The sequence below is a fragment of the Eriocheir sinensis genome, chromosome 38 (genome assembly GCF_024679095.1).
Source record: "Eriocheir sinensis breed Jianghai 21 chromosome 38, ASM2467909v1, whole genome shotgun sequence".
Classification (NCBI taxonomy): domain Eukaryota; kingdom Metazoa; phylum Arthropoda; class Malacostraca; order Decapoda; family Varunidae; genus Eriocheir; species Eriocheir sinensis.
This window is the reverse complement of record NC_066546.1, coordinates 1,325,938-1,348,663: the sequence shown is the minus strand read 5'-3', so window position 1 is coordinate 1,348,663 and position 22,726 is coordinate 1,325,938. Positions and strand designations below refer to the sequence as shown.

At 41.9% G+C, this 22,726-nt stretch overlaps 1 protein-coding gene across 49 annotated transcripts in view; it reads right to left on the bottom strand.

Moving 5' to 3' along the window:
- The window catches only part of LOC127008520 (phospholipase A2, minor isoenzyme-like), a 37,373-nt gene extending 16,108 nt beyond the window's left edge, over window positions 1-21,265 (bottom strand). For 2 of the 49 annotated variants that reach the window (XM_050880644.1, XM_050880648.1), the window contains exons 1-6: window positions 20,906-21,265; window positions 6,417-6,579; window positions 4,219-4,340; window positions 2,882-3,506; window positions 2,607-2,795; window positions 2,472-2,525 (exon numbers count right to left, since the gene is read on the bottom strand). In XM_050880644.1, the coding sequence (XP_050736601.1) occupies window positions 3,382-3,506; window positions 4,219-4,340; window positions 6,417-6,579; window positions 20,906-21,062 (567 nt within the window). In that variant the 5' untranslated portion in view covers window positions 21,063-21,265 and the 3' untranslated portion in view covers window positions 2,472-2,525; window positions 2,607-2,795; window positions 2,882-3,381. Of the gene's footprint in view, window positions 1-2,174; window positions 2,418-2,471; window positions 2,796-2,881; window positions 3,507-4,218; window positions 4,341-6,416; window positions 6,580-20,905 lie in introns of those variants that run through there. The other 47 variants (XM_050880650.1, XM_050880655.1, XM_050880646.1 and 44 more) reach the window with 47 other exon arrangements.
- Window positions 21,266-22,726: the final 1,461 nt, after the last annotated feature.

Here is a 22,726-nt window from a genome sequence, read left to right as displayed (position 1 = left end):
ATGGACAAGGGAAAAATATAATATACATTTATTTAAGATTAAATGAAAATAATTGCCTTACGCAATATTCTATGCTCAGATGATCATAACACGCTGGCATATTCAGCAATGGATACCACATATGACAAACGACATGCCTTAAAAATAATACAATAACATGTGCTCAATTGTTGCCAATAATAATAACACTCATCATTCCACAAGCAGTGGTTTGTATCTCTCTGCTTACGTCACATAATTAAGTACTCACTCCTCACAAATCCTGATAACACATCCTATAGTATAATCTACTGCAATTCACGGAAACACCAAATCATACCACACGCAGTGGTTTCCATCTCTGCTTAACATCGCAAACAAATAATCACTATCCTGTACCACTCACAATCCTACTACACATCTCCTACAATATAATCTCCGGGACAATACAGTCGGTTTCCCTTAGATTCTCGAATTTCTATTCACGATTAAGATCACAACAGCCATTCTCAGCTGAGTGAGTAGCAGGTCTGCTTGAGGCGAGAACCAAGCTCGGTCTGGTCTTACTACTGATTTCTAGGTCACATTTTTCTTTGCTTGAGGCGGAGCTACATCTTTGACACGCCTTCATTTTCTACATAACCAGTAGCCAATACTTCCTGTCAACAACCATTGGCTCGCTCATTATGTTGTATTGTTTACTTCTCCTGCTATTCGTGATTCACTCTTAAGACACTCCTACAGTGACTTCTCTATTCAGTTATTCGCTTATAGCATGTCGTCACGACTGACGTCACATGTTCAGTGTCTTTTTGAATGGTCGTCCACACTTTCTGACCACGCCTACTGGGTATATGTTTTCTGTATCTGGGTCTGGGTATCTGTTTTCCGTTACCCTCGTTGTTATTGTTTGTCCTATGAGATGTTTAGACTGTTGTATGTCTGACACCCTTCTTGTTAGTGTTTGTACTGTCAGATGTTTACACTGTACTGATATGGTCATTCCTCTGTTTGCTCGTTTTCTGGGTCCCGACACTACGGAAGGAGAAGGAAGTGAAGAGGAAGAAAGTTGTGTTAGTTTTCGTGAATGATACCGAATGTGCAGTTGAAGGAGAGGGAAGTGAAGAGGAAGAATGTTGTGTTAGTATTAGTGAATGATACTGAATGTGCTATGGAAGAAGAGGGAAGTGAAGAGGGGAAATGTTGTGTTATTATTGGTGTATGATATTGAATGTACTGTGGAAGGAGAGGGAAGTGAAGAGGGGAAATGTGTTAGTATTAGTGTATGATATTGAATGTGCTATTAAAGGAGAGGGAAGTGAAGAGAGAAAATGTTGTGTTAGTATTAGTGTATGATATTGAATGTACTGTGGAAGGAGAGGGAAGTGAAGAGGAAGAATGTTGTGTTAGTATTAGTGAATGATATTGAATGTGGTATGGAAGGAGAGGGAAGTGAAGAGGAAGAATGTTGTGTTGGTATTAGTGAATGATATTGAATGTGGTATAGAAGGAGAGGGAAGTGAAGAGGAAGAATGTTGTGTTGGTATTAGTGAATGATATTGAATGTGTTATGGAAGGAGAGGGAAGTGAAGAGGAAGAATGTTGTGTTGGTATTAGTGAATGATATTGAATGTGCTATTAAAGGAGAGGGAAGTGAAGAGGAAGAATGTTGTGTTAGTATTAGTGAATGATATTGAATGTGCTATTAAAGGAGAGGGAAGTGAAGAGGAAGAATGTTGTGTTAGTATTAGTGAATGATATTGAATGTGCTATTAAAGGAGAGGGAAGTGAAGAGGAAGAATGTTGTGTTGGTATTAGTGAATGATATTGAATGTGGTATGGAAGGAGAAGGAAGTGAAGAGGAAGAATGTTGTGTTGGTATTAGTAAGTGTTTTGGACCATGTTATCCTGTTTCGTCTCATTTAAAACAATAATAATAATAATAATAATAATAATAATAATAATAATAATAATAATAATAATAATAGGGATGAGCTCGAGTGGGAAGTCTTGTGTAGCGAGGCTGTGGGAGGGGTGGAGACAGGTATTCGGGGTCAACTGCGGTGGAATAGAGTACAGTTGGCAAGTCCAGAAGAGCAACGACCATGGAAACAGTGACAAAGGATAACCTGAGAAGCGAAACTGCGGGGGACACTAAAAGAAGAAGGCATGTCAACTTGTATCCACTTATGTACCTCATCAACTTGTATCCACTTTTGCACCTCATCAACTTGTATCCACTTTAGTACCTCATCAACTTGTATCCACTTTAGTACCTCATCAACTTGTATCCACTTTTGTACCTCATCAACTTGTATCCACTTTTGTACCTCATCAACTTGTATCCACTTTTGTACCTCATCAACTTGTATCCACTTTAGTAACTCATCAACTTGTATCCACTTTAGTACCTCATCAACTTGTATCCACTTTAGTACCTCATCAACTTGTATCCACTTTAGTACCACATCAACTTGTATCCACTTTAGTACCTCATCAACTTGTATCCACTTTAGTACCTCACCAACTTGTATCCACTTTAGTACCTCATCAACTTGTATCCACTTTTGTACCTCATCAACTTGTATCCACTTTTGTACCTCATCAACTTGTATCCACTTTTGCACCTCATCAACTTGTATCCACTTTAGTACCTCACCAACTTGTATCCACTTTAGTACCTCATCAACTTGTATCCACTTTAGTACCTCATCAACTTGTATCCACTTTAGTACCTCATCAACTTGTATCCACTTTAGTACCTCATCAACTTGTATCCACTTTAGTACCTCATCAACTTGTATCCACTTTAGTACCTCATCAACTTACTGTATATCCACTTTAGTACCTCATCAACTTGTATCCACTTTTGCACCTCATCAACTTGTATCCACTTTAATACCTCATCAACTTGTATCCACTTTTGTACCTCATCAACTTGTATCCACTTTTGTACCTCATCAACTTGTATCCACTTTTGCACCTCATCAACTTGTATCCACTTTTGCACCTCATCAACTTGTATCCACTTTTGCACCTCATCAACTTGTATCCACTTTAGTACCTCATCAACTTGTATCCACTTTTGCACCTCATCAACTTGTATCCACTTTAGCACTTCATCAGCTGGTACCCATCTTAGCGAGTCCTTGCATCAGTCCAGCTCTTAAACTTGTACCCATTTTACCGATTCCTTCCATCAGTCCGGCACTTCATCAACTTACACCCATTTTAACGAGTTATTGCATCACTCCAGCACTTAAACTTGTACCCACTTTAGCGAGGCACTTCAACAACTTGTACCCACTTTAGCGATTCCTTACATCACCACAGCACGTCATCAGCACCTTCAGTTATCCTTCGTGTCGCCTCCTGTGGGTGTCGTCGCCTGGCCCATCCGCCTCACGCCAGGATGTCCCAGATGGAAGTCTTCTTGTGCTCGGCGTTCCAGGGGTGCCGCGAGAAGCAGGTGGCGGCCGTGGCGTCACACTCACACGCCGCCTTCCTGCACCCCTCGTTCTCCGCGCCTGGGAAACAGAAACAATGAGGGACGCGGGAGGGACGGGCCGCCGCCGCCACCTATCTACAGTAGGAGAGATGGGCCGGGAAGGTGCAGCATCAAGGTGTGGGGAACAAGAGGAGGAGATCGGCAGATGCAAAACATGGGCATTGTATCGAAACGTGAGAAACGAGACAAACACCAAGCGGAGGAGATACAGGTGCAGAATACAGGTACAGAGAGTATCAAAGCGTGTGAAACAAGACAGTCCTTATGAGAGAAGGAAGAATAGCCGAGGACTGTTTGGTAAGGGAATGCAGCAGGGGACAGAGAAGGAATGATGAGACACAGGGCCGCCGCCGCTACCTGTCTCTAAAGGAAAGATGGGGCAGGAAGGTGCTGCATCAAGGTGTGGGGAACAAAAGGAGGAGATACAGATACCGAACACAGGTACAGAGTGTATCGAAACGTAGAGGACAAGACAAACTTTACGAGAAAAGGAAAGAATAGATTATGATTGTTTGATAAGGGAATACAAGGGACAGGAAATGAATGATGCATCGGCGTGGAGGATAAGAGGGGGATGAGATACACAGGAGTTATATTACAAAGTACACAGAGGTAAATACGGGGAGAGAATGAGCCACAGGAAGGATGTGCCGGGACAGCTTGCTTGAAGAGTAATGGTTCATGTGTGGGAGAACAGGACGAGATATAGGCCGCGCCGCGCGGTGACTCACCACAGAGCAGGTGCGTCCCGTTCCAAGCCCAGGAGTACCTGATGAAGGACGGGCCCAGCCAGGAGGACGCGCACGGCCCGGCGGAGGCGGCGTTGTAGCAGCGGTCGTGGTTGCGGCAGCACCTGCAACACATACACAGCTGCCAACACCAGCGGACCAAGCTTGTACGGCGCCCCGGGCGAGCCCCTTCAGCACCCCTTCCTCCCCCCCACAGCAAAGAAAGCACCAGACTGCACCGACTTATTTCTATTAAGGGATTTGGAACACCACAAATTATTTCTTATATCATTTTCAACAACAGTAACTTGTACACCTCGTATATCACACAAGAAACACAAACTTAATATAATAGCATATACTTGAATATAACGGATTCATTGCACTGTTACACTTCAAACAAGAGGCACAATCTGAATACACAACTGACATATCAGCCCCGAGCTTTCCTGCCTTCCTTAAATGCAAAGTCGTGAGTGGCCTCATCACGTGAACTCTGGCCAGCCGTCGCCTCGCAGGGTTCCTAGGCACGGCATCAAGGCCACCAAGGCGCTCCTGTGACGTGGGGGACCTCAGGTAGGATCTGATGAGCGTCTTTAAAAAGCCCCGCTCTGATGCAGTGACGGTCATTGAAAGTGTAAAACATTTTGAAGGCAGTCCACAACATTGGGTACATTTCTGAGAGCTCTCTTTCGTGCGTAAATGTCAACACCTCAAACAATTAAGGTACTACAGTGACAAGTCGGGCGAGTTCTTCAGTTCCGGTGCAAGCTCTCTGGCACACAAGTCTGAGTGTTTCCTAAGGCGCAGTTTCATATTAAGGGCCTCGCGTTGTGCTGTCAGCCCCTCATTTGATTTGAAAATCCTCTGCTGGCTGACGCGTCCCTCCGTGGCAGACTGAGGAGGTCTCAAAGATACAGGAGGTGGTTCCGTTCAAAAATAGTGCAGACCCTGGGCCCCCATAGATACACAGGGCTGCACCGAACAAACACAACGAATTAGGTGGCGTGGCACCAAAAACAAAACGACTTGACTGAAGGCCTTCGATCAGCCAGTGGCTTGACGGGCCCGCGGGAGGCACATAGCTCCCGGTAGTGTTAAGGGGCTTGCATTTGGGGAGTGAAGGGATTGCTGAGAATATAACGGGTACAATATTAGGAAAACTGAAGATCAAGGCTTTTAACACGCTTGGGAAACCCTTTGCCTGGTGAGCCTCAACCTTATAGCCACTTCAAGGACACCGGATATCGATCAATTCACCACACCTGGGAACTCTTGTCGGCACCTGGTTACCCTCGACCCTATAACCACTTCAAGGACACCAGACATCGATCACCGCTTCGCCACAACTGGAAACTTCTGTACCTGGTTACCCTCGGCCCTATAACCACTTCAAGGACACCAGACATCGATCACCGCTTCGCCACAACTGGAAACTTCTGTACCTGGTTACCCTCGGCCCTATAACCACTTCAAGGACACCAGACATCGATCGCCGCTTCGTCACAACTGGAAACTCCCGTACCTCTTTACCTTCAACGTTACAACCACTTCAAGGACACCAGACATCGATCGCCGCTTCGCCACAACTGGAAACTCCCGTACTTCTTTACCTTCAACGTTACAACCACTTCAAGGACACCAGACATCGATCGACGTTTCGCCACGCCTGGGAACTCTAGCATCTGGTTTCCTTCAACAGTGTAATCCCTTCAAGGACACCAAACCTGAAGACCATCTATGAACATCTATAAATCTACTTTGAGGTAATCACAATCCCTCAACCTATTACAGAAAGTTGGGGAAGGTTCTTTATATTGGTACAAGGTATATGAATTCAGGGAAAGGCGAGGACAGGCAAGGACTATTGTATCAGCATCAATTTGAATTTCTCGTGGCTGTTTGGGTAACAACATGGCGCCTGTGATGAAGGTGGCCACACCCTCCCATCCCTCGGCTCTGGGTAAGTCTACACATAAGAACCAGATACCCATCACCTGTTATTCCCAGCCATACTCCATCTAACCTCCACTTCAGACTGTCACTCGTGTTTCTACTAACTAAACATCTGCATATTCTGTTTGATCCATCCATTTGCCCACATTAGAACTATTATGATGTGTCATGGCCAAAGAGTCTGAAGTAACCGCGGGGACACGCGGCTCATCGCGGCTCCCCGGCCTCACCCTCCGGCCGCTCACCTGTCCACCTCGTCCACCGCGGGCTGCTCGCCGCCCTGGAAGCCGCAGTGGTTGCCGTAGTTGTTGTAGAGCAGCGCCTCGCGTCGGGTGGCTCGGCGTATCATGTCCCCGAACTGGCCGATTGAGCGGCGGAGGCGAGGGTGGGCGTGCCCGGCGCTCCTGCCTGTAAGGGGCGAGGGGAAACATTGCTATAGTGTTACGGCGAAGAAAAGGTTACCACCGGGGCCGCGGGCACATCCAGAACAGGAAAACATTATTATTATTGTTGTTATGAGGGCAGGGTTACCAGCAGGGCTCCCGGCACATATATGCATGTTAAAAACTCGTGCGCCGTTTGGTTTCGTTCAGGTTAAAAATTCGTCCTTTGTTTGGTTTCATTTCCATTAAAAGTTCGTTCTTTGTTTGGTCACGTTCCCGTTAAAAGTTCGTTCTTTGTTTGGTTTCGTTCCCATTAAAAGTTCGTTCTTTGTTTGGTTTCGTTCCCGCTAAAAGTTCGTTCAGTGTTTGGTTTCATTCCCGTTAAAAGTTCGTTCTTTGTTTGCTTTCGTTCCCGTTAAAAGTTCGTTCAGTGTTTGGTTTCGTTCCTGTTTGAAGTTCGTTCATGGTTTGGTTTCATTCCTGTTTAAATTTCGTTCAGTGTTTGGTTTCGCTCCTGTTAAAAGTTCGTTCATTGGTTTCGTTCCCGTTAAAAGTTCATTCAGTGTTTGGTTTCGTTCCCGTTAAAAGTTCGCTCAGTGTTTGGTTTCGTCCTGTTAATAGTTCGTTCAGTGTTTGGTTTCCTTCCCGTTAAAAGTTCGTTCAGTGTTTGGTTTCGTTCCCGTTAAAAGTTCGTTCAGTGTTTGGTTTCGTTCCCGTTAAAAGTTCGTTCATTGTTTGGTTTCGTTCCCGTTAAAAGTTCGTTCAGTGTTTAGTTTCGTTCCCGTTAAAACTTCGTTCATGGTTTGGTTTCGTTCCCGTTAAAAGTTCGATCATCGTTTGGTTTCGTTCCTGTTAAAAGTTCGTTCATTGTTTGATTTCGTTCCCGTTAAAAGTTCGTTCAGTGTTTGCTTTCGTTCCCGTTAAAAGTTCGTTCATGGTTTGGTTTCGTTCCCGTTAAAAGTTCGTTCAGTGTTTGGTTTCGTTCCTGTTAAAAGTTCGTTCGTGGTTTGGTTTCGTTCCTGTTAAAAGTTCGTTCGTGGTTTGGTTTCGTTCCTGTTTAAAGTTCGTTCAGTGTTTGGTTTTGTTCCCGTTAAAAGTTCGTTTAGTGTTTGATTTTGTTCCTGCTAAAAGTTCGTTCATGGTTTGGTTTGGTTCCTGTTAAAAGTTCGTTTATGGTTTGGTTTCGTTCCCGTTAAAAGTTCGTTCATGGTTTGGTTTCGTTCCTGTTAAAAGTTCGTTCGTGGTTTGGTTTCGTTCTCGTTAAAAATTCGTTCATTGTTTGGTTTCGTTCCCGTTAAAAGTTCATTCATGGTTTGGTTTCGTTCCTGTTTAAATTTCGTCCGTGGTTTAGTTTCGTTCCTGTCAAAAATTCGTTCAGTGCTTGGTTTCGTTCCCGTTAAAAATTCGTTCATGGTTTGGGTTCGTTCCTGTTTAAAGTTCGTTCTTTGTTTGGTTTCGTTCCTGTTAAAAATTCGTTCAGTGTTTGGGTTCGTTCCCGTTAAAAATTCGTTCATTGTTTGGTTTCGTTCCCGTTAAAAATTCGTTCATTGTTTGGTTTCGTTCCCGTTAAAAGTTCGTTCAGTGTTTGGTTTCGTTCCCGTTAAAAGTTCGTTCAGTGTTTGGTTCCGTTCCTGTTAAAAGTTCGTTCAATGTTTGGTTTCATTCCTGTTAAAAGTTCGTTCATGGTTTGGTTTCGTTCCCGTTAAAAGTTCGTTCATGGTTTGGTTTCGTTCCCGTTAAAAGTTCGTTCAGTGTTTGGTTTCGTTCCTGTTAAAAGTTCGTTCAGTGTTTGGTTTCGTTCCCGTTAAAAGTTCGTTCAGTGTTTGGTTTCGTTCCCGTTAAAAGTTTGTTCAGTGTTTGGTTTCGTTCCTATTTAAAGATCGTTCTTGGTTTGGTTTCGTTCCTGTTTAAATTTCGTTCAGTGTTTGGTTTCGTTCCTGTTAAAAGTTCGTTTAGTGTTTGGTTTCGTTTCCGTTAAAAGTTCGTTCAGTGTTTGGTTTCGTTCCCGTTAAAAGTTCGTTCATGGTTTGGTTTCGTTCCCGTTAAAAGTTCGCTCAGTGTTTGGTTTCGTTCCCGTTAAAAGTTCGTTCATTGTTTGGTTTCGTTCCCGTTAAAAGTTCGTTCATTGTTTGGTTTCGTTCCCGTTAAAAGTTCGTTCAGTGTTTGGTTTCGTTCCCGTTAAAAGTTCGTTCATGGTTTGGTTTCGTTCCCGTTAAAAGTTCGTTCAGTGTTTGGTTTCGTTCCCGTTAAAAGTTCGTTCAGTGTTTGGTTTCGTTCCCGTTAAAAGTTCGTACAGCGTTTGGTTTCGTTCCCGTTAAAAGTTCGTTCAGTGTTTGGTTTCGTTCCCGTTAAAAGTTCGTTCAGAATTTGGTTTCGTTCCTGTTAATAGTTCGTTCATGGTTTGGTTTGGTTCCCGTTAATAGTTTGTTCATTGTTTGGTTTCGTTTCCGTTAAAAGTTCGTTCATGGTTTGGGTTTGTTCCTGTTAAAAGTTCGTTCATGGTTTGGTTTCGTTCCCGTTAAAAGTTTGTTCTTGGTTTGGTTTCGTTCCCGTTAAAAGTTCGTTCATATTTTGGTTTCGTCCCGTAAAAGTTCGTTCATGGTTTTTTTCGTGCCCGTTTAAAGTTCGTTCAGTGTTTGGTTTCGTTCCCGTTAAAAGCTCGTTCATGATTTGGTTTCGTTCCCGTTAAAAGTTCGTTCAGTGTTTGGTTTCGTTCCCGTTAAAAGTTCGTTCAGTTTTTGGTTTCGTTCCCGTTAAAAGTTCGTTTAGTGTTTGGTTTCGTTCCCGTTAAAAGTTCGTTCAGTGTTTGGTTTCGTTCCCGTTAAAAGTTCGTTCAGTGTTTGGTTTCGTACCCGTTAAAAGTTCGTTCAGTGTTTGGTTTCGTTCCCGTTAAAAGTTCGTTCAGTGTTTGGTTTCGTTCCCATTAAAAGTTCGTTTAGTGTTTGGTTTCGTTCCCGTTAAACGTTCGTTCAGTGTTTGGTTTCGTTCCTGTTAAAAGCTCGTTCATGGTTTAGTTTCGTTCCCGTTAAAAGTTCGTTCATGGTTTGGTTTCGTTCCCGTGAAAAGTTCGTTCATGATTTGGTTTCGTTCCCGTTAAAAGTTCGTTCAGTGTTTGGTTTCGTTCCTGTTAAAAGTTCGTTCATTGGTTGGTTTCATTCCTGTTAAAAGTTCGTTCAGTGTTTGGTTTCGTTCCCGTTAAAAGTTCGTTCATGGTTTGGTTTCGTTCCTGTTAAAAGTTCGTTCTTGGTTTGGTTTCGTTCCTGTTAAAAGTTCGTTCATGGTTTGGTTTCGTTCCTGTTAAAAGTTCGTTCTTTGTTTGGTTTCGTTCCCGTTAAAAGTTCGTTCAGTGTTTGGTTTCGTTCCTGTTAAAAGTTCGTTCATGGTTTGGTTTCGTTCCCGTTAAAGGTTCGTTCAGTGTTTGGTTTTGTTCCCGTTAAAAGTTCGTTCTTTATTTGGTTTCGTTCCTGTTAAAAGTTCGTTTAGTGTTTTGTTTTGTTCCTGTTAAAAGTTCGTTCAGTGTTTGGTTTCGTTCTAGTTAAAAGTTCGTTCAGTGTTTGGTTTCGTTCCTGTTAAAAGTTCTTTCAGTGTTTGGTTTTGTTCCTGTTAAAAGTTCGTTCAGTGTTTGGTTTCGTTCCCGTTAAAAGGTCGTTCAGTGTTTGGTCTCGTTCCTTTTAAAAGTTCGTTCAGTGTTTGGTTTCGTTCCCGTTAAAAGTTAATTCATGGTTTGGTTTCGTTCCTGTTAAGAGTTCGTTCAGTGTTTGGTTTCGTTCCCGTTAAAAGTTCGTTCAGTGTTTGGTTTCGTTCCTGTTAAAAGTTCGTTCAGTGTTTGGTTTCGTTCCTGTTTAAAGTTCGTTCACTTTTTGGTTTCGTTCCCGTTAAAAGTTCGTTCATGGCTTGGTTTCGTCCCCGTTAAAAGTTCGTTCAGTGTTTGGTTTCGTTCCCGTTAAAAGTTCGTTCAGTGTTTGGTCTCGTTCCTGTTAAAAGTTCGTTCAGTGTTTGGTTTTGTTCCCGTTAAAAGTTCGTTCAGTGTTTGGTTTCGTTCCTGTTAAAAGTTCGTTCAGTGTTTGGTTTCGTTCCTGTTAAAAGTTCGTTCAGTGTTTGGTTTCGTTCCCGTTAAAAGTTCGTTCAGTGTTGGTTTCGTTCCCGTTTAAAGTTCGTTCAGTGTTTGGTTTCGTTCCTGTTTAAAGTTCGTTCATGGTTTGGTTTCGTTCCCGTTAATAGTTTGTTCATTGTTTGGTTTCGTTTCCGTTAAAAGTTCGTTCATGGTTTGGGTTTGTTCCTGTTAAAAGTTCGTTCATGGTTTGGTTTCGTTCCCGTTAAAAGTTCGTTCAGTGTTTGGTTTCGTTCCCGTTAAAAGTTCGTTCAGTGTTTGGTTTCGTTCCCGTTAAAAGTTCGTTCAGTGTTTGGTTTCGTTCCCGTTAAAAGTTCGTTCAGTGTTTGGTTTCGTTCCCGTTAAAAGTTCGTTCAGTGTTTGGTTTCGTTCCTGTTAAAAGTTCGTTCTGTGTTTGGTTTCGTTCCAGTTAAAAGTTCGTTCAGTGTTTGGTTTCGTTCCCGTTAAAAGTTCGTTCAGTGTTTGGTTTCGTTCCCGTTAAAGTTCGTTCAGTGTTTGGTTTCGTTCCGTTAAAAGTTCGTTCAGTGTTTGGTTTCGTTCCTGTTAAAAGTTCGTTCAGTGTTTGGTTTCGTTCCTGTTAAAAGCTCGTTCATGGTTTAGTTTCGTTCCCGTTGAAAAGTTCGTTCATGATTTGGTTTCGTTCCCGTTAAAAGTTCGTTCAGTGTTTGGTTTCGTTCCAGTTAAAAGTTCGTTCATTGGTTGGTTTCTTTCCGGTTAAAAGTTCGTTCAGTGTTTGGTTTCGTTCCCGTTAAAAGTTCGTTCATGGTTTGGTTTCGTTCCTGTTAAAAGTTCGTTCTTGGTTTGGTTTCGTTCCTGTTAAAAGTTCGTTCATGGTTTGGTTTCGTTCCTGTTAAAAGTTCGTTCTTTGTTTGGTTTCGTTCCCGTTAAAAGTTCGTTCAGTGTTTGGTTTCGTTCCTGTTAAAAGTTCGTTCAGTGTTTGGTTTTGTTCCCGTTAAAAGTTCGTTCTTTATTTGGTTTCGTTCCTGTTAAAAGTTCGTTTAGTGTTTTGTTTTGTTCCTGTTAAAAGTTCGTTCAGTGTTTGGTTTCGTTCTAGTTAAAAGTTCGTTCAGTGTTTGGTTTCGTTCCTGTTAAAAGTTCTTTCAGTGTTTGGTTTTGTTCCTGTTAAAAGTTCGTTCAGTGTTTGGTTTCGTTCCCGTTAAAAGGTCGTTCATGGTTTGGTTTCGTTCCCGTGAAAAGTTCGTTCATGATTTGGTTTCGTTCCCGTTAAAAGTTCGTTCAGTGTTTGGTTTCGTTCCTGTTAAAAGTTCGTTCATTGGTTGGTTTCATTCCTGTTAAAAGTTCGTTCAGTGTTTGGTTTCGTTCCCGTTAAAAGTTCGTTCATGGTTTGGTTTCGTTCCTGTTAAAAGTTCGTTCTTGGTTTGGTTTCGTTCCTGTTAAAAGTTCGTTCATGGTTTGGTTTCGTTCCTGTTAAAAGTTCGTTCTTTGTTTGGTTTCGTTCCCGTTAAAAGTTCGTTCAGTGTTTGGTTTCGTTCCTGTTAAAAGTTCGTTCATGGTTTGGTTTCGTTCCCGTTAAAGGTTCGTTCAGTGTTTGGTTTTGTTCCCGTTAAAAGTTCGTTCTTTATTTGGTTTCGTTCCTGTTAAAAGTTCGTTTAGTGTTTGGTTTGGTTACTGTTAAAAGTTCGTTCAGTGTTTGGTTTCGTTCTAGTTAAAGTTCGTTCAGTGTTTGGTTTCGTTCCTGTTAAAGTTCTTTCAGTGTTTGGTTTTGTTCCTGTTAAAAGTTCGTTCAGTGTTTGGTTTCGTTCCGTTAAAAGGTCGTTCAGTGTTTGGTTTCGTTCCTGTTAAAGTTCGTTCAGTGTTTGGTTTCGTTCCCGTTAAAAGTTCGTTCAGTGTTTGGTTTCGTTCCTGTTAAAAGTTCGTTCAGTGTTTGGTTTCGTTCCGGTTTAAAGTTCGTTCACTTTTTGGTTTCGTTCCCGTTAAAAGTTCGTTCATGGCTTGGTTTCGTCCCCGTTAAAAGTTCGTTCAGTGTTTGGTTTCGTTCCCGTTAAAAGTTCGTTCAGTGTTTGGTCTCGTTCCTGTTAAAAGTTCGTTCAGTGTTTGGTTTTGTTCCCGTTAAAAGTTCGTTCAGTGTTTGGTTTCGTTCCTGTTAAAAGTTCGTTCAGTGTTTGGTTTCGTTCCTGTTAAAAGTTCGTTCAGTGTTTGGTTTCGTTCCCGTTAAAAGTTCGTTCAGTGTTGGTTTCGTTCCCGTTTAAAGTTCGTTCAGTGTTTGGTTTCGTTCCTGTTTAAAGTTCGTTCATGGTTTGGTTTCGTCCCCGTTAAAAGTTCGTTCAGTGTTTGGTTTCGTTCCTGTTAAAAGTTCGTTCAGTGTTTGGTTCCGTTCCTGTTAAAAGTTCGTTCAATGTTTGGTTTCGTTCCTGTTAAAAGTTCGTTCATGGTTTGGTTTCGTTCCCGTTAAAAGTTCGTTCAGTGTTTGGTTTCGTTCCTGTTAAAAGTTCGTTCAGTGGTTGGTTTCGTTCCTGTTAAAAGTTCGTTCAGTGTTTGGTTTCGTTCCTGTTAAAAGTTCGTCCAGTGTTTGGTTTCGTTCCTGTTAAAAGTTCGTTCAGTGTTTGGTTTCGTTCCCGTTAAAAGTTCGTTCAGTGTTTGGTTTCGTTCCTGTTAAAAGTTCGTTCAGTGTTTGGTTTCGTTCGTGTTAAAAGTTCGTTCAGTGTTTGGTCCCGTTCCTGGTAAAAGTTCGTTCATATATTCATTTTCCCAACATCAAGTCTCCTGATAACTGGTTTCCCATTAGAATCTAAAATTAGCTCTTCCATAGTTTCCATCGTGTTGGATTTACTCGCCGCTGTTTCATATTTATAGTTTTCGTGAGTGCCGCTGCTTCTGTTTTGTCTTTGGATGATAGCTCTTTGATGTTTTTGGGTTTCTGCATTAATAGTTTTGGTGCTAAAGAATATTTATTATCATAAGAGGCGAATCCCTCAGAGAGTGAGGAATGCGTACACTAAAAGCCGGCTGTTTAGCCGCCCCCCAAACACCTGACACATCGAGAAAGGAGAAATAAAAGTGAAAGCGATGAGAGAGAAGGAGAAAGAAGACGAGAGAATATAGAAGATTAAAGAAATGTGAGGACATGAAGACGAAGGGGGAGGCTAACATCTTAAAATACACAACAAACAAATTTCAAGAAATATAACAACGAATTAGTACCCGCAGTGATACTGTTTTCCTTTTTCCCTTCTAATCACAATGCAACTTCGTTCAGAATTTCAGTAATGTTCAATAATTCTTCGATGTAAAATTATTCTTTGGCGTGAGCAGCGGCGACAAGGCGCAGGAAGCAAGCAATCGACGATAAAACTAAGGGTCATATTCATGAACACCTCGACGCCCATGCACACCTATTTAACCCGGTAGCAGCGACGGGACAAATTTGTGGCTTTACCGTGTACCAGTGACGGGCCAATTTTTTGCCATGATATAAACCTCCCAAAATAGATGATGCATAAACTGATCACAAATGCTTTGATATACATTATGAAATGGTTTGCGTGAATGATGATTTTTTCTCATTAATTCGCTTAGAGGGGCCTTTAAGAAACTTGATCTCCGCAGCTGCCGAGTTAACAGGGCTTTCATAAGAGTTTCAGTCATTCCCTTATGTAGTTTTATGACCCTGGTGATATTCTGATCCGTCTTGTGTACCATGAACCTAAAAAAACACTCATGAAAACCCGATTGATCTCTTTTTTGTTCATTGGAAGTAGGTGATGTGGGAGACGGGAGTGGTTGAGAACAGGCTACCGACCCAGTGCTTCCGGGCTGTTCTCACCCTTTGCTATCACCCTCGGGATGAAGCACGTGTCGCTGCCAGCTCCGCGCCGACAACTCCAGAAAGGTCAGGGTCATATTCTTAAACATTTCGGCTTCCAACACACAATTTGACAAGAGTTTCGTAGGAGTCTATGGCCTTTCCAGGGTGAGTTTTATGGCCCCCCCTTTTTTTTTTTTTTACAGCAAAGGAGACAAAAGGGCAACAAAACAAAAAAGCAGCAAAAAAGTCCGCCAGGCACTGGTCCAATAAAACGAGACAGAGTAAGAGGCAAAAAGAGAGGTCAATTTCGGGAGAAGAGGTTTCTTGACACTCCTCTCTTGAAAGAGGTCAAGTCATAGGCAGGAGGGAATACAGATAAAGGAAGGCTGTTCCAGGGATAAAAGAATGAAGATACTGGTTAACTCTTGCATAAGGGATTTGGACAATATAGGGGCGAGCAAGAGTAGAAAGTCTAGTGCAGTGGGGCCGCGGGAGGGGGGCAGGCATGCAGTTAGCAAGTTCAGAAAAGCGTCAGCATGAAAATATCGATAGAAGATAGAAAGCGAGGCAACAATGCGGCGGAAGTTTAGAGGTAGGAGACTGTCAGTAGGAGGACGGGAGTTGATGAGACCTGGTGGTAGCTTGCTAATTCTCCTGGGCCATGAACGTGAAAAGACACTCATTTGAACCCAACTAGTCTCCTTTCTGGCCTTTGTAAATGGTTGACGTGAGAGGCGGAAGCGTCTGAGAATACTGACCTAGGTTTGTGAGTCAGCAGTTTCTTACAGTAAAGGAAGCAGCTCAAGGGCAATGACCAAAGAAGAAAAAAAACGCCGCTGTTCCTGCAAAATGAAGCCGGAGTGGCCAGAAGAGAGCTCAATTTCGCCATTTATTCTCATATGACCTCCAACCTTCCCCAAAACTCTTGTAGATGAAACTATGCGATTGTAAGGCAAATATGAGTCGCCAAGCGGTCTGGAAGGGTCCACTCCTGCTGGGGCTGAGGAAGGGGAAGGCGGGAGGAGGGGAAGCGTGCGAAGTCTTGAACTCATATTCTTATAAACACTTCGAGGCTCACACACCCACATTTGATAAGGCTTTCGTATTGAAGTTGTGTGTATTTTCATGGATGGTTTTATGAGCCTAGTGATAGTGTGACACAAGGCTTCTTCACCATGAACGTGAAAAAACTCATGTGAACCCGATCAATCTCCTTTATGGCCTTTGGAAATGTTTGTTGTGAGAGCCGGAAGCGTGTGAAAATACGACTGCTTTTTTTTGCTTTCATTCTTCGTTCAGTCTTCATTTGATAAAGGAGCGAGTCGTGTTCACCAGTCCGCAGCTTCTGGAATGGTTTTATGGAGCATCCGCCCTTCAATCAGCGGCCATTTCGCAACCGATAGCAGAAAGAAAAGGAAAGATGTGCGACGGCCTTCACAGTACACTTCATAACTTTTTATCGAACAGCTGCGCCCGAATCAGCGACCACTTCCCAACCGATAGAGGAGAAAGAGACGACGCGCTACGCTGGTACTACAGGGAAAGCAACAGATGTATGCCATAAGAAAATCGAACGGTGAAGTTAAGTAAAACGAGCCATGTTGTGAGTGCCAAAAAACTGCCAATACGATAGATACAGTAAAGATGTTATAGATAAGTCCATGGATAGTGAGGGTAGGTGGGGTTAGGTTTGATGTGAGTACCAATGCGATAAATACATTCAGAAAGAGGTTAGGTAAGTCCATGGATAGTAAGGGTAGGTGGGGTTAGGTTTGATGTGAGTACCAATGCGATAAATACATTCAGGAAGAGGTTAGGTAAGTCCATGGATAGTAAGGGTAGGTGGGGTTAGGTTTGATGTGAGTGCCAATACGATAGATACATTCAGGAAGAGGTTAGGTAAGTTCATGGATAGTAAGGGTAGGTGGGGTTAGGTTTGATGTGAGTGCCAATACGATAGATACATTCAGGAAGAGGTTAGGTAAGTTCATGGATAGTAAGGGTAGGTGGGGTTAGGTTTGATATGAGTACCAATGCGATAAATACATTCAGGAAGAGGTTAGGTAAGTCCATGGATAGTAAGGGTAGGTGGGGTTAGGTTTGATGTGAGTGCCAATACGATAGATACATTCAGGAAGAGGTTAGGTAAGTTCATGGATAGTAAGGGTAGGTGGGGTTAGGTTTGTTGTGAGTGCCAATACGATAGATACATTCAGGAAGAGGTTAGGTAAGTCCATGGATAGTAAGGGTAGGTGGGGTTAGGTTTGATGTGAGTGCCAATACGATAGATACATTCAGGAAGAGGTTAGGTAAGTCCATGGATAGTAAGGGTAGGTGGGGTTAGATTTATTGTGATTGCCAATACGATAGATACATTCAGGAAGAGGTTAGGTAAGTCCATTGATAGTAAGGGTAGGTGGAGTCAGGTTTGATGTGAGTGCCAATATGATAGATACATTTAGAAAGAGGTTAGGCAAGTTCATGGATAGTAAGGGTAGGTGGGGTCAGGTTTGATGTGAGTGCCAATACGATAGATACATTTAGAAAGAGGTTAGGCAAGTTCATGGAGAGTAAGGGTAGGTGGAGTCAGGTTTGATGTGAGTGCCAATATGATAGATACATTCAGGAAGAGGTTAGGTAAGTCCATTGATAGTAAGGGTAGGTGGAGTCAGGTTTGATGTGAGTGCCAATATGATAGATACATTTAGAAAGAGGTTAGGCAAGTTCATTGATAGTAAGGGTAGGTGGGGTTAGGTTTGATGTGAGTCCCAATACGATAGATACATTCAGGAAGAGGTTAGGTAAGTCCATTGATAGTAAGGGTAGGTGGGGTTAGGTTTGTTGTGAGTGCCAATACGATAGATACATTCAGGAAGAGGTTAGGTAAGTCCATGGATAGTAAGGGTAGGTGGGGTTAGGTTTGATGTGAGTACCAATGCGATAGATACATTCAGGAAGAGGTTAGGTAAGTTCATGGATAGTAAGGGTAGATGGGGTTAGGTTTGATGTGAGTACCAATGCGATAGATACATTCAGGAAGAGGTCAGGTAAGTCCATGGATAGTAAGGGTAGGTGGAGTCAGGTTTGTTGTGAGTACCAATACGATAGATACATTCAGAAAGAAGTTAGGTAAGTTCATGGATAGTAAGGGTAGATGGGGTTAGATTTATTGTGATTGCCAATACGATAGATACATTCAGAAAGAGGTTAGGCAAGTTCATGGATAGTAAGGGTAGGTGAGGTCAGGTTTGATGTGAGTACCAATGCGATAAATACATTCAGGAAGAGGTTAGGTAAGTCCATGGATAGTAAGGGTAGATGGGGTTAGGTTTGTTGTGAGTGCCAATATGATAGATACATTTAGAAAGAGGTTAGGCAAGTTCATGGGTAGTAAGGGTAGGTAGGGGTTAAGTTTATTGTGAGTGGCATACGATAGATACATTCAGGAAGAGGTTAGGTAAGTCCATGGATAGTAAGGGTAGGTGGGGTTAGGTTTGATGTGAGTCCTAATACGATAGATACATTCAGAAAGAAGTTAGGTAAGTTCATGGATAGTAAGGGTAGGTGGGGTCAGGTTTGTTGTGAGTGCCAATATGATAAATACATTCAGGAAGAGGTTAGGTAAGTCCATGGATAGTAAGGGTAGGTGGGGTTAGGTTGATGTGAGTACCAATACGATCGATACATTTAGAAAGAGGTTAGACAAGTTCATGGGTAGTAAGGGTAGGTAGGGGTTAAGTTTATTGTGAGTGGCATACGATAGATACATTCAGGAAGAGGTTAGGTAAGTTCATGGATAGTAAAGATAGGAAAAAAACTACTTAATCCTGGATACTGGTGAACTCAGATGGACATAATATAAAGACACACAGAAAGACGGAAAGAAAGAAAGTGTCCTTGATTGCTGGTGAACTCATATAAAACAAACAAAGACAGACAGAAAGAAAGAAAGAAACAAAGAAAGAACGTGTCCTAGGTACTGGTGAACTCCAAGGTATAAATAAAGGAAGAGGAAAAGAGAAATAAATAAATGAAAAAAGGAGGAGAGAAAGAAAGTGTCCCTAGATAGATAAAGAGTGAAAAAGAGAAAGAAAGAAAAAAACTTGTCTCTGGATAAAGAAGGAAACAAAAGAGAGAAAGGAAGGAAAGAAAGAAGGAAGAAAGAGAAGGAAAGAAAGAAAAAGTTTGTCTGGATAAAGAAGGAAACAAAAGAAATAAAGGAAGGAAGGAAAGAAGGAAAAAAGAGAAGGAAAGAGAGAAAGAACTTGTCTCTGGATAAAGAAGGAAACAAAAGAAAGGAAGGAAAGAAAGAAAGAAGGGAGAAAGAGATGGAAAGAAAGAAAAAGCTTGTCTCTGGATAAAGAAGGAAACAAAAGAAAGAAAGGAAGGAAGAAAGAGAAGGAAAGAAAGAAAAAGTTTGTCTGGATAAAGAAGGAAACAAAAGAAATGAAGGAAAGAAAGAAAGAAGGAAAAAGGAGAAGGAAAGAGAGAAAGAACTTGTCTCTGGATAAAGAAGGAAACAAAAGAGAGAAAGGAAGGAAAGAAGGAAGGAAGAAAGAGAAGGAAAGAAAGAAAAAGCTTGTCTCTGGATAAAGAAGGAAACAAAAGAAAGAAAGGAAGAAGGAAAGAAAGAAGGAAGAAAGAGAAGGAAAGAAAGAAAAAGTTTGTCTGGATAAAGAAGGAAACAAAAGAAATAAAGGAAAGAAAGAAAGAAGAAAGAAAGAGAAGGAAAGAGAGAAAAAACTTGTCTCTGGATAAAGAAGGAAACAAAAGAGAGAAATGAAGGAAATAAAGAAGGAAGAAAGAGAAGGAAAGAAAGAAAAAGCTTGTCTGGATAAAGAAGGAAACAAAAGAAATAAAAGAAGGAAGGAAAGAAAGAAGGAAAAAAGAGAAGGAAAGAAAGAAAGAACTTGTCTCTGGATAAAGAAGGAAACAAAAGAAATGAAGGAAAGAAAGAAAGAAGGAAGAAAGAGAAGGAAAGAAAGAAAGAACTTGTCTCTGGATAAAGAAGGAAACAAAAGAAATGAAGGAAAGAAAGAAAGAAGGAAAAAAGAGAAGGAAAGAGAGAAAGAACTTGTCCCTGGATGCTGAGAGATAAAGAAAGGGAAAAAAGGAAGAAATGAAAAAAAAGCCAAAGGAAGAGACGAAAGGGAGGAAAGAAAGAAGGAAAGGAAGAAAGATTTTGTCCCTGGATAGATAAAGAAAGGAAAAAGAAAAAAAAGAAAGGAAGAGAAAGAAAGAAAACACAGGAAGAAAGAAAGAAACGAGACTCCAGATGATGGTGGTGTGTGTGTGGGTGTGGGTGTGTGGGTGTAATCCTTCTTCCTTCCTCTCTCTCTCTCTCTCTCTCTCTCTCTCTCTCTCTCTCTCTCTCTCTCTCTCTCTCTCTCTCTCTCTCTCTCTCTCTCTCTCTCTCTCTCTCTCTCTCTCTCTCTCTCTCTCTCTCTCTCTCAACTAATTTTCTTGCATATAACCTTCCCCCTTCCTCTCCCTCTCTCCCTCTCTCGATCAATACCGCATTTTCATCACCTCCCTGACGGATATCACACACAGCCCACGTGCAGGAGTCACCGATTGGCATGACAGACTTAAAGGGGCTTGCCTGGTCCGTGCGTGACATAGATTCACAGTCATAGAATAGGAGTCTGTGGCCACCTTCATCACAGCCGCCGCCATGTTGTTGCCGTAGAGCCGCGTGAATGAGAACTCAGCTGATCTCCTTTGAAGCCTTGAAAAATAGTAGTTGTAAGAGCCGAATACGTCAGAGAATACGGACACCGATCCCTTGATAGAGCAGAAAGGAGAGGACGAAAGGGAGAATGGGAGGAAAGAACATACGTGGACAGACAAAAATAGCTAGAGAGATTATGAGAGGTAGAATAACAACATGAACTAGAGAAACAAGAAGGAAGAAAGAGGGAGAGGAGGTAAAGTTTGAGGAGTAATCTATAGCTGCGCGTGACCTCGGTGCTCATCTCGGTCCCTTGAGTCTGTGGTGGGAAGAATCCATCACCAGGGACACAGGGGCGGTGGGACATCCGGGTTACCACAGTTTACCTTCCCCAGGTTTCCCCAGGTACCCATTTATCGACCAGCCTGGAAGGGGGATGAACAGCTGGATGGATTCGAACCCGTGCCCGCAGATTCCTAGCTATGCACGCTAACCACTGGACCACGGAGGCGTTATGGAGGAGTAGATCGATAATAATAAATAAGAAGAAGAGATTGACGAAGATGACGAAGAAGAAAAACGGGAAGAAAAAGAAGAAAAGAAGAAGAACAAGACGAAAAAGAAGAACAAAAATAAAGATAAAAAGAAGATGACGACACAGAAGAAGAAGAAGAAGAAGAAGAAGAAGAAAAAGAAAAATAATAATAATAATAATAAGAAGAAGAAGAAGAAGAAAAAGGAGAAGCAGAAAAAGAAGAAGAAGAAGAAGAAGAAGAAGAAGAAGAAGAAGAAAAAGACATTACCTTCTGCAGGGACGATGCTGCTGCTGATGCTAATGATGATGATGAAGAGGAGGAGGAGGAGACGAGGAAGAGATGATATCGGGGAGAAGGATGAGGAGGAGGAGGAGGAGGAGGAGGAGGATCTTGAGTTAGCCAGCATTTTCATTTCCTTCTTCATCTTCTCATTCCCCAACTCCTTTCTTCGTCTTATCTCCGTCCGTGTCTTCCCCTCACAACTCCTCCCAATATGGTGGTGCGAGGGGTTGAGCTTTGGAGTTATTTCGGAGTTGAGATGAAGTTATGACCGCGGTGGTGGTGGTGGTGATGGCGGTGGAGGTGGTGGCGAGAGAGTGAGTGAGTGAAGGTCAAGTTACGTATAACATGCCCTTGTCTAACATATCTTTATCTTCCTTTCCTACCAACTGTCTTTATCTTATCTTCCTTATCTGTTGACTGACCTCTCTTTCATTCCCCTTCACCTTGCTTTTTTGCTTCTCATTTCTATTTTCGCTTCTGTTCTCTCTTTCATTCCCCTTCACCTCTCTTTTTTGCGTCTCATTTCTGTTTTCGCTTCTGTTCTCTCTTTCATTCCTCTTGACCTCTCCTTTTTGCTTCTCATTTCTATTTTCGCTTCTGTTCTCTCTTTCATTCCTCTTGACCTCTCCTTTTTGCTTCTCATTTCTATTTTCGCTTCTGTTCTCTCTTTCATTCCCCTTCACCTCTCTTTTTTGCTTCTCATTTCTATTTTCGCTTCTGTTCTCTCTTTCATTCCTCTTGACCTCTCCTTTTTGCTTCTCATTTCTATTTTCGCTTCTGTTCTCTCTTTCATTCCCCTTGATCTCTCCTTTTTGCTTCTCATTTCTATTTTCACTTCTGTTCTCTCTTTCATTCCTCTTGACCTATCTTTTTTGCGTCTCATTTCTATTTTCGCTTCTGTTCTCTCTTTCATTCCTCTTGACCTCTCCTTTTTGCTTCTCATTTCTATTTTCGCTTCTGTTCTCTCTTTCATTCCTCTTGACCTCTCTTTTTTGCGTCTCATTTCTATTTTCGCTTCTGTTCTCTCTTTCATTCCCCTTCACCTCTCTTTTTTGCGTCTCATTTCTATTTTCGCTTCTGTTCTCTCTTTCATTCCCCTTGACCTCTCCTCTTTGCTTCTCATTTCTATTTTCGTATCTTCTGTTTTTCCTTTTTTCTTCTTTCTTATATATCTACTTACCTCTCTTTCATTCCTCTTGACTCTCCTTTTTGGCTCTCATTTATATTTTCGTATCTTCTGTTCTTCCTTTTATTCTCCTCATCTTTCTTTCGTTCCTCTTCAGTTCTCTTTTTGGCAGCTCATTTTTATTTTCGTATCTTCTGTTTTCTTTTCTATCTTATCTTCCTTATTCATCTACTTACCTTTCTTTCATTCCTCTTGACCTCTCCTTTTTGCGTCTCATTTCCATTATCGTATCTTATGTTCTTCCTTTTATTCTCCTTATCTTTCTTATATATCTACTTACCTCTTTCGTTCCTCTTCATCTCTCTTTCGGCCGCTCATTCTTATTTTCGTATCTTCTGTTCTCTTTTCTATCTTATCTTCCTTATTCGTATACTTACCTTTCTTTCGTTCCTCTGTATAATCTCACTCTGTCCTGCCTGGGGGTAGGGATGGCATGTTCCTCCCTTCTCCCTTGTTGTTTACCTGCAACAATAAACTATCAATCAATCAATCAATCATTTCTCTTTCGGCCGCTCATTTCCATTTTCGCCTCTGTTCTCTCTTTTCTATCTTATCTTTCTTATATATCTACTTACCTTTCTTTCATTCCTCTTGACCTCTCCTTTTTGCGTCTCATTTCT